This window comes from Anarhichas minor, unplaced genomic scaffold (genome assembly GCF_050575085.1).
Source record: "Anarhichas minor isolate MPS153535 unplaced genomic scaffold, ASM5057508v1 ptg000027l, whole genome shotgun sequence".
Taxonomy (NCBI): domain Eukaryota; kingdom Metazoa; phylum Chordata; class Actinopteri; order Perciformes; family Anarhichadidae; genus Anarhichas; species Anarhichas minor.
In genome coordinates, this window is record NW_027466473.1 from 6,777,923 (window position 1) to 6,789,555 (window position 11,633).

At 43.8% G+C, this 11,633-nt stretch overlaps 1 protein-coding gene across 1 annotated transcript in view; it reads left to right on the forward strand.

Annotated features, from left to right (window-relative positions):
* srrm3 (serine/arginine repetitive matrix 3) overlaps positions 1–11,403 on the forward strand; it is a 68,010-nt gene extending 56,607 nt beyond the window's left edge. The window contains exons 11-14 of the mRNA XM_076102591.1: positions 7,320–7,615; positions 7,715–7,969; positions 8,053–8,178; positions 10,364–11,403. Coding sequence (XP_075958706.1) covers positions 7,320–7,615; positions 7,715–7,969; positions 8,053–8,178; positions 10,364–10,619 — 933 coding nt within the window. The 3' untranslated portion in view covers positions 10,620–11,403. The remainder of the gene's footprint in view (positions 1–7,319; positions 7,616–7,714; positions 7,970–8,052; positions 8,179–10,363) is intronic.
* The last annotated feature ends 230 nt before the right edge of the window (positions 11,404–11,633 follow it).

Sequence of the window (11,633 nt, forward strand, 5' to 3'; positions counted from 1 at the left end):
TTGTTGTTTGCCGGTAACAGAGAAAGGGAGCAAAGACAAGAGAGGTTCTAGTTGTTCTCTTCAGCCGACAATCGCATACCGCACCTCGGGTGGAAATATGAGCCGCACACATTTCCAAATGAAGGAGCAAAAAGATGTGTTGTTTCTGCAGAGCGGGTGCCTGCTAAGGCATGATAGAAATAAAAAGAAAGTTGAGCCAGGGACAGGTATGACTACTTCAGACATTTGCTCCCCCACAAAGGTCCATGCCCGTGAAGAAATATCACAGAAAAATGTGTCTATTGGGAATGATAACCTCCAAGTTTTACTGCAGATAAAGTCGTAATTAGCCAATGCTGCAAGAGTCACAATTACACGTCTGAGGGCGCTTCAAAGTGACAACAATCTGCCATTTCTCCTGGAACTGACAAATCCAATTACTTATGGAAAGTCTTGATCCGAGCATGCAAAAATGAATTGTTGCAAGGTACAGCTGGGCTGTATGGAAGATTTAAAATGCCTAAATAAAAGCAAATCAAATCAAACAGGACAATTATATTGCTTTTAGTCTTATAACGCAATTAATAGATATTAAAGTCACAATTAAAGGGAAATCAGAGCATCTTTAGTTCCTGTAATGTGACATATTTCCACAGAAAACAGAATATTACAATAGTTAAAAGAAGGATTTAAATCAAATTATACAAGGAAAAGGATAAGTGTTAATTTAGTCATTTATTTCCTCAACAACATTTGTTGAAAACAAAGTGTTCGCCTGCTGAAATCCAAACACACGCCTCCTTTTTAGATATTGCACTGCTAGCTACCTACAAGTTAAGTCTTGTGCGGTTACATGTGATGGGCGGGTTAGCTATTTTTTCCAAAATCACATTTGATTTAATATATTTACGTAACCGCCGAGTTCAAGATGAGTCATCGAAAACACTTGAATATTTTACCTGATTCCAATATTAAAATTGTATTTCCCATTGTGCTGTGTCGTTAAGATCTAATCTCAACACAGAAAACAAAGTGCAACGGTGTATTGCATTTCAGAGTTGTCCAGCAGAGAGCAGCAGAGACCTGCCAGCACTAAAGGAAACTACAGTGTTGTCATGAGGGAGCCGCCTTCTTTCTTCAAATGAACACGCGTCACACATCCATCAGAAACAGTCAGAATGTGACTCAATTTAGAATCAATAGCACTAGCTAAATCACTTTCCTTTTAACACGTAGTCTTCATTTGATCATGACACAGTTAATGTGTGTTGTATTTCACTGTATTTCTTTGTTCAATCTGATTTCTTTTATGTAGGCATTTTAAATCTCCCACAGAAACGATGTTGTGTTAATGAATTACAATGACGACACAGGGTGGACCCTCTGAGTAATGAAATCTTCAAATAAACCTCCACATATTGTCCACAATAGGCTCCTGGAGTGTTATAAATCATATTTATTCCCCTCTACGTGTTTAATATGGAACTGCTCCTTGTTTGTTTTGGCTCTTTTGAAAGTAAGCCTCTCTGTTTGTCTCTGATTACCTAGAAGACACTGAGTATTAAATCCATTCCTGCTATAATGGAAACAACCTTGCTATTCCATACGGTAAATGGATCACCGGAGCTACGGCAGGATGACGGCCGATTATGTTGAGAGCGAAACAAAAGACACTTAGACTGTAGGGATCACTTGTGAAACCATCTGTCTCTGTTGAATACGCATCCAAATGGGACAAAAGGGATGTCTTCTATTTTCTCCTCCAGCTTGCATGTGTCTCTGAGGTCTTATCTGGTCTTTCTCTCTCTCTGCTTATTTCATTCATTACTGTTTCTTTTTTTTTCCTTATCAAAAGTATTAAGTGGTATTTACCCATGAATAAATGCCCAAATCTTTCTGTCTCGTTTATATAAAAAGCACTCAAATGCTTTGGAACCGGACCAAGTAGGTTAACTGGGTATGTGTAATAGTTTCTTCTTGTCAATACAGTTGTCTTTCTTCTCAAGCACATGCTCTGCTCAGTGATAGATCCTCTTCTCCTCCAGGCGTCCCGACAGCTCCTGCCAAACCACCAGGAGTTAAACACACGCTCCTCTCTACTGTTTTACTCTGCCATGTCCACGTGCATGTTGCCCCTATCGGTGGCAGTGTCTCCTCTGTCCCTGGCGTTTGTTTCTACTCCATCTGCTCGGGCCAGTGGAGAATGGCAAGGGAGGTCTTCTTTGATCACGTCCGTTAGAGCCATTCAGTTGGGATGTGGCGAGAGGGGAGCATTTAATTGGCTCGCCCGTTTCATAAGCAGCATCTTTGTAGCGTAAGGCGATGTTGCCATTCTTGTTAATCTCCACCAAAAGCTAAAATACTTCTTTCGTGATAATCCCCAAACCGAAATCTCCGCTCGGGGATGGTCATGTGTGACAGATCCTGGATCCCACTGAAGTTTGACTTTACTGCAGCAGTTGTGTGGTTTAGCAAATGTTCTGTACAGCAGCTCTGGTTGTGTATATATATATATATATATCATCTCAGTTTGTGTTCCTGTAGTCGTCCTCTAGCCCCGTTTTGGAACGGTCTCATCCGCAACATGGGGGACACTCCCGGACGCTTCCCGTAGAAAAGCCTGTGCACTGCTCTTTATCGGAGGTGGAGAAGTTAAGCAAGACATGCGTTTGCTAAAAAAACAACGAGTTAGTCCTTCTCCTTGAAGCCTTCGCTCTGGAAAAACTGAACATATTTTCATGAAAGCATAAATCTCAGCTTCGTGCAGCGTGTACGAGTTTGCTTTTAAGGGTGAAATGGGCTCCTTGCTGCTCCATTTGACCAATGGGGGCAAAACAAAAAAACTCAACTTCCCACCAATCATAGATAAAGTGGACGTTTACAGGAGACTCGACAGATGTATCCATCTTTTGTACCATTTTCTTTATTTTAAATAAAAAGTCACAAAACAACCTTGTCAAACCCACGGTCAGTACACAGCAGTAAACATGCTAGCAGATGCTAGCTCCTGTCATGTGACCCTCACCTTGCGGGTCATGGTGGTCTGTTGGGAGCCTCCCGGGTGTTTACTGCTCTCTGGTCCATCACGGCTGGGTTGCAACAGAATTATTCACAGAAGACGCAGCACTGAACCATTGACCAGGACAAGATGCACAAAGACGAGATTGATCTTTCATCTGAAGTGCTTTCCGATATATGTTTTGAGGCCCGTGCGGCTGGTTTGGTAAATGCATGTGCTGAACCTCCCTAAATGTGATAAAGAGCAGCGCACAGACGGGAAGCATCCAGGACTCTCTCCTACACAGTGAATGAGCCAGTCCCAAACTGGGCCAGTCGTCCTCTTGCTCATTATTAATGGATGTCTTCAAACACTTCAAACACACGTACATGGACTCTTGAAAAATAACTATAGGACAACTCACACATGTATTAACATGATTGTTATTTTAAAGGGACCCAAGCCATTTTGAGCGTAAGCTCCCCCCTCCCGTTGACGTTAACAGTTTGAACAGCAGATTTGACAAAGCTCCTTGGGCTCTCTCTCGCTCACCGTACCTGTGTTTACAGTGATACATAAGTCAAAGAGATTGCCTGGAAGAAAGCTGCCCTACAGTACAGAGTAGAGAAGTGGTGCTATACTGAAGAAGACCAGGGCCAAAATGTGACTGGGGTCCCTTTCAAATGTGCTGACTCTCTAGTTGTCCATCTTAGCAGTGATCGCCCCTCTAACACTCTTCTGCCCTTCCTCCTCCTCCTCCTCTTCCTCTCATACCTGTTCATCTGTGTCATGTGTGACTCACGTCTCACCTCTTGTTGTCCCGGCCTTTTTCTTCCCACGTATATCTCTCACATCTGCCAGCTCTGCATGTCCTCCTCCCTCCCCGCCCCCCCCCCCTCCTCCTCCTCCTCCTCCTCCCCCTCCCTTTCTCCTATAGCTATACTCTACTCGACATGGATGTCCACTAATATGATAATTAACTCTATCCACTTACCTCTATCACCCCCCCCTCCCCCCTTCCCCTCCCGTTTTGATACAAATATGGCTGCATTTGTACAAGCGAAAAAGACAAAGCAAATCATGTAGTTTATAGATTTCATCCTTTGTTTTAGTTTGATTTGAATTCCATCTGGATTTTTATTTTTGTTTTGTCCCCTCTATTTTCTTTGTACTTTTTGGTTTGTTTATTTCTCCTTAGTCTCTGGACACCGTCTGTAGCTTTGATACTAAAAGAGGTCATTGTCTTTTTCCCATTTCGCTGCGGAGAACATTCCTTTCTCCTTTTTTCTTTTTTTCTTTCTTTCCTTTTTTTTGTTGATATTGCATACGTGTCACTGATTGAAATGGAAGGTAGGTAACGCTTTGCCTACGCACGTGATCTTTATGCAGATGAGAATGTGACAAGCACCCTAGCCTGAGTGACGTCAATGTTTCTCTCTCTCTCTCGCTCTCTCTCTCTCTCTCTCTCTCTCTCTGTTATTTACCAAATCTCTAACCAAATTGATTTTACTTCATCAATTATGATTGGATTACGTAGAGCTCTGGTTTTTCTCTTTCTTCCTTAACTTCATTCTGAAGTCCAATATCCCGCTCTATCTTCCAGGTCCATTTCTTTCTCCAGTTTTGTTTTCTTTCTGTTTTGGTAGAATGCATTCCTGTTTGTCCAGCATCTCTCTGTCTGTTGGTGAATTAGTACATCCGTCTTATGATTTTCACCATATTGATTTCCACGACTGTTTCTAACAACTTGTCATAAGCACCAGTGGTTGTGTGTCTTCTTATTATACCGCTTAGTTGTCTTCTCTCTAGTGGAGAACGGCTCTTCTTTCTGCAGCGGCCAGTCGGTGCTTTTGTTGTTCCTCAGATCACGAAGCCGTTCAGACTGCACATTGTAATGCATGCGAGAGAGAGACAGCTGTATTTGGTTTCAAACAAAGACGGCTGTTGGAGATTGACTCTCTTTTTATGACCTGCTTACAATGAGCAGTGTATAACTGTGCATCACAAGTCTCAGCCCCTAACTCCCACTGAAGCACTCGTCCAGTTTCTATTTTTGTTGAATGCTTAAAATAGAGGTTGGGAATATGTTTTAACTCACCCTCTACCAAACACAGATTGTAGGATAAGGCTGGCATTACTCATTACATGTTTTTTCTCACTATGAGCAAATCCCTTAAAAAAAGACCTAAATCAGCATTGGTTTGTTGCTCAGTCAATACTTTCTGACTTTGCTACTATTAGCAATATAAGTTCCCACTGAAGATGTACAATTTTAAAAATGGGTCACAAATATGTAGTTTTATTATTAACCAAGACTAAGAGTCTACAGCTAGTAGCTCAGTAAAGCTAAACAAAGCGGTCCTTAGAGCTAAAATGCTAATGTCAGCATGCTAACATGTTCAAAATGAGAATGCTAACATGCTGATGTTACGCAGGTATAATGCTCACCATGTTACAACATTAGCTAATTCGCAATAACCACAAAATACAGCTGAGACTGATGGGGAAGTCATTAGTTTTGCAGGTATTTGGTCATAAACCAAAATATTGAACAAAATGAATTTGACCTGATGCTGGCACTAGACCAGAGGATCACCAACGTCAGAGGGTTTCATGAATGTCTGTATTAAATTACATGGCAAATCATCCAATAGTTGTTGAGATATTTCAGTCTAGTCCAAAATTGGACCAGACGACCAACACTTCCATCCATAGAGCCAAGCTAGCTGCTCCAGGTAAGGCTCTATATATATTCCTTAAACATCTGGGCACCGTAGTTTTTTAGCAAACGTCACTCAAACTGAAGTAAATATGAATATATTAATATAAAAAAATAAACTATTTTATACAGCTTTATACACATTTGAAATACAGAGTATTGCCCGCCTTATCCTTTAAGACAGTGGTCATTTTGAAAGCTGCTAGCTTCAAGGTAATTGAGTCCTTTCGTGAGTCTAAAAGTAGCTTTTCACTTTAAAATCCCAAAGGATCAAATCACATTTGTGTTGTTTTATCAGTTAGATGCAATTTTACTGACCTTTCACTGACCACATGCTTTTCTGGGGTTTTAACATTAGTCACTCACCCAAACAATTCCCTTTGAATGCCATGAAATGTGGTTGAACCCAAGCCAATCTGAGTGCAAGGCTCACTGTTGTTATATGTAGCGACAGCTCCCTGGAACTACATTAACAGAAGAGTTGGCTATTGTGTAAACAGGTGCCCTGTATCAGGGAGCCTGTGAGCACAAACACAAATGGTACCCAGTAGAAGCCAAGGCCGTTACTGCAGCCTGTAAACGTGTCGGGCAGTAAAATAACACCTGCCCTGCGGTAGATACTACATGGAGAGGAAAAATGGTGAAGAAAATACCTCAAACTCTCGCCAGCCAGTTGCTCTCTGATGTTTAGGAAGGTGGCTGGGCCCAGAGGATTTACTCTCTGTGTGAGGGATTCCCTGCACATTGTGGTTTTCCTCTTTGCTTTTGAGTTCTTTTCCATTGATTTCCATGCATTGTCTCATGAGTCACTGGCAGGGAAGGGTTTTGTGTCTTTTTCTCTTGCATTTTGTGAATCTAATGATGCACTTATGTTGCCCCACTTTTCCCTTTTCTTCATACCTTACCTACTAAAGGAGGGAATACCACTTTATTGGTAAGTGGATGTTAACCAGAAGGGAGTTAAACAAGAGTAACCATTAAAAAAAAACAAAGAAAATGGGTCGCTGTTCACATCTCAGCAATTGTCTTCAGGAAAAAAAAATCCAGAAAGAGAAAAATTGAGTAGCAGACGATTTGTTTTCTGATTCGATTGATTCAATAATTGTGATCTTTATTTTGTTCCTTCCATTTCTGTGATGTTCCGTCAAGTTGTCTTCTCTTTCTGTTTTGTTTCATTTTTTTAACCATTACTAAAAAAAAAAAAAAAAAAAAAAAAAAAAACTGAAGAAGTCCTCTTTTTCTACTCTACAAAAGCTGTAGCTCTGTACTTTCTGCCTTTGCTCTTTAACTTATTTGGTTCACAGTTTTGTTTAAATTTTTTTCCCTCTCTTCCTCCTAGTTTTTTTGTTTGTTTTTGCGATTATGATTTCTTCAACTCATTATGGTTTTGCATGCCAAGTATTGCATGCGCTGCACCATAGAGGACTATCTATAAGCCATATGGAGAAAACCTAGACCTTTTTCTTTTAGATGTTTACCTTCTTTTGGCAAGTACACCGTAGCGCTCAATCACCAACCTGGAAACACTCTAATGCTCTTTTTGTCCTTTTTTTCTTTTTTTGTTTTCTTTCTTCTTCTTTTTTTTTTTTTTTTTCCTTTGTTGGTCATCATTTCTTTCTACAGAAGCTCCGTCTGCTGACCGCTAGCTCTGCAGGCATCCAGTCCACTCTGCTGAGAGAGCACAGGCTCCACAGCGCCCCCAGCAGGAGCCAAGCGGGACAGATGTGCGCGTCAGGAGAGGCTGGGAGTGTGGATGGGAGGAACACAGCTGTGGGGAGCTCCGTCACCCAGGCGACAGGGAGGAGAGGGAGCCAGAGAGGCCAGAATAAGACCTCCCGCTCCCCTGCTCACAGCAGCGACTCGGCCCACTCCCAGCACAACCCCACCCACAGAGCGAGGAACTCTCGTCGTCAGAGAAAGTAAGTTTGTCTCTCGCCGCACGACTTCCCCCATCTTTTCTCTTTAGCTGCGCCACTGAGAGACAACCATTTGACATCTGCTGCGTTACACTTCCCCAGGACAAAAGGTGGCCACTCTTCCAAGCGCCACCACCGCTCCAGTCGGGGTCAGGCACACCACCGGAGCCCGTCGGCGTCTCCGGGACGCCACCCACACGCATCGTCGGGCAGGAAGAAAGAGGAGTCCCGGAGCAAGCCCAACCTCCGGCAGCGCAGCAGCTCCTGGAGCAGCGGGCACTCGTCCTCGCGCTCCGCCTCCAGAGACAGGGGCCCCAGCAAGGCCAAGTCCCCACACAACAGACAGAACAACTCCAGGTGAAACCTCCTTTCTCTGTCACACTCTTCTTTCTACTGTGCTCTGCTGTCGCTGTTCTGATGGCGTCCTGTGTGTCGCGCAGAGAGAAGGACAGCCCCAACCGCTCCGACACCGACAGCCGAGCTCGCCGCCGCTCGCGCAGCTACTCGCCCATTCGCAAGAGGAGAAGAGATTCGCCCAGCTTCATGGAGGCTCGCAGGATCACCAGGTAACGCAGCAGTCCAGCATCATAAACCTCCTCCTGATGTGTTTTTTTCCCCCCACATTTTTTCCCCCCCACAACTCATCTGCTGTGTGGACTTTCTTCCAGCAGAACACAGAGTAACGCGCCTCCAACGAGACAGTTTGTTTGTGTTGAATTTTATTTTCAGCTTTCATACGTCTGGAAATAACAGCACTTTAACGTGACACACTTTTTGCCGGAGGTAAGTTACGCTCTGCAGTTAAAACGTTTCCCATCATTTAACTGGAGCGCACTCACGCCGAAGCAAACGTCGCTCTTCTACAGCCGCAAATTACTACAATGACAAGCAAAAGGAAATAACACGAGGGGAATTTGTTCCTGCTTTAACTCACAAGTGGAAATTGTAAGAACCACATTCAGATCCATTTAATCCTTTAATTAAAGAGCAGAAATGAAATACTGCATGCATTAGCCAATGAGGTGTTTACATAGGGTGTAGGTTAGGGGGACACTATGAAGTCAAACAGAAAATAGTATGTCCTGTTTTCCTACATTAACATGTAGCTATGATGAAGTTGGTTACTTCCACAGTAATTATACAAAACAAAATATTAGAATTTTTTGTAAATCGCTGCAATGTTAATGCAATATGCCTATAATAGTGTTGTCTTTCCTTGAGAGAGGCCGGTCCTTTACCTCCTTAATCAGAGGATTGACAGTCAAGTCTGACTTTGGAGAATACTAACTCGACATAAAAACAGATAAAAGGATTTCTTGTTGTTTCTTTACTCTGAAAACATGTGGAGGAAGAACTTTCTTTTCAGCCCTGATCGGCACCTGCAGGATGTAGATGGTGGTGCTGTTGAACTGTATTGTGTTTCACCGGCAGGTGTTTCAATGCATTCAAATCAATGCGACTGAATAACAGAAACACCCCTCTAAGGAAATACAGTTCAACAGCACCACAAACTACAGCCCGCAAAATGACCATGAAGTTCTCTAAAACAGTCTCAACAAACACTGAACATTAGAAGCCTCATGAATGGGTTATTCATTTAGGATTCATTAGGTACTTTTAACTTGCTGTACCTAATAAACTGGTGGCCGAGTGCACGTAACAAAAAAAGCACAAAACAGATACAAAAAGTATGATAACAAAGGCCAAGACACATCTGTATTGATTTATTAAGCTTTCTTGATCTGCTGATTTGTTTGTGTGGTGTTCACGTCGCCTCTCTCCCCTCTCACAGAAGCGTTAATAGACATGGGTCAAATGTGTGTACCTTGTCATCTCTCACTCCAGTCCTTAAGGTCCTGCCTCACAAGACGGACGGGATGCTGTTGAACAGAGCCACCGCAGGCTAGTTACCCCGGTAACAGTTGCCGCGCAGCAGGATCCGAGTAGTCCGACTCCTGAAGCTGAACAGCAAACCATCAGAGCTCCGCCTGAGTAAACCTGGCCTCCTCCTGTTTTTTTTTCTTCTTCTTCTTCTTCTTCTGTCCTCTTTCTGCTGCTGCTTCATTCAAATTGACACAAAGAAACTCACACCAGCTCGAAAGCTACACCCCTCTGCAGTTCTGCACTAATGTTGTAACACGGGGAGATTAAAACGCTATCAAGGTTTATTTTAGAGGATATCTCCATCGCGCAGGCTGTGGATTCCCAAGGCAGACGCGGAAGACAAAAAGCTTCGGCTGCGTTATCTGCACGCCGCTGAAATGACAAGGTGAAACACACCTTGTAGCAGCGGGGATACCTTGATAGCGTTTATCTCTCCCCGCACTGTTGACTCCACCATTTCTCTGGGTGTTGGCCTCCACTGAGAAGACGAGGTTCTTTAGGAAACTAACAGCTAATTACCTTACAGGAAGCACTTCCAGGGTGGCTCATAACAAGGCAATTTATGCTTAAGCTTAAACTAACGACATGCATTTCTCTGCAAAGTGTGTGTGTGTGTGTGATTAAACAGCTTGGACTATTTGTTTTTAACCCGTGTAGCTGCTCTCTTTCAGATCCTGCTCTGATCATCAATCCACCACTTCTGTAGTCTAACACTGATCGGCTCTCAACCAACTAAATCTTGTCTTAACACATCATGTGTTTAACATCAGTGCCAGACAAAGGCCATGACCTTGACAAACTGGTCTGACGTCTGGTCTAACGCTCCATCCTCCCCCTCTCTCCTCTCCCCCTCTCTCTTCTCCCCAGTGCTCGGAAGCGGCCGATCCCGTACTACCGGCCCAGCCCTTCGTCGTCCAGCTACGACAGCAGCCCGTCGCGGTCCAGCCGCAGCCGCAGCTACAGCAGCTACAGCCGCAGCCGGAGCCACAGCCGGAGCCACAGCAGAAGCCGGAGCCGGAGCTGGAGCCGCAGCCAGAGCCGGAGCTGGAGCCGCAGCAAGAGTCGCTCCCGCAGCCACCACAGCTACTACAGCCGCAGCAGCTACGACAGCCCCGGCTTCTGAGCGCCACACACAAACAGGAGTCCCGTTACATGTTACTGTGCTCTGGTTCAGTCGTGATCTTTACCAAGCCCTCCTCGGAGCCGTATGCTGTACAGTCCGGGGGCCCCGAACTCCTCGACCCGAGACCATTATCTCTCTCCAAACACAGAGCCCGGATCAAACAGGAGAAATAGCACATTACTATGAAATTGGCCGTCACTGTTCATGTCTTCACGTAAACAAGGTATTAAATGGAAATGGTTCACCACGCGTCGCTAAATTCATTTTGGTAGAGCCCAAAGAACAAATCTCGCTGTATGTTAGCACTTTCTTTCTCTTCCTTCACAACACAACCAAAAATGAATCCATTAAAAAAAACGATATACTATATAAATACATATATATATACCCTAACAATAGGAGCTGAGTAGAAGACAAAAAGAGGACACGTTGACGGCTTGCTGTACATTTCAGTTTGTTTTCCCCTCATCATGTACTCGTCTCCCCAAAGACTTCCGTTCCATCGAAGCACAGAGATCAACAGAAGTTCGAACAAAGGAGAGGTCGGCTGATGAAATACGGAGAAGAAGAAAAAAAAGAACTTTTTTTTTAATGATAAAAATTGTATTGTATAGGTTTGTCTGTATAGATGTAAAGTCTCTTGAGTTCCGGCTTTGTAAACTATGCACTGTATATTCCATCTCGTTGGAGGAGGTTTGTTTAGCATGATGCATCAGGAGAGACTTGCTGCTGGAAGGAGAGTACCTGGCCCAAATGAACGGTGCCAGGGTGCATCTGTGCTCCCCGCTGGCCTATACAGTAAGTCAGCCACCTGCATACACAGGGGGATGGGACGGGGGTAGGGAGGGAGGGAGGGAGGGGGTGGGGACTATTTATTATGTAATTTTACTCTTCCCTGTTTAAATTATCATGTTGATTCTGCTAACCTTGACTTTATGTGAGAGAGTGTGTGTGTGTGTGTGTGTGTGTGTGTGTGTGTGTGTGTGCGCGCGCATGCAGGTGTGCGTGTACCTC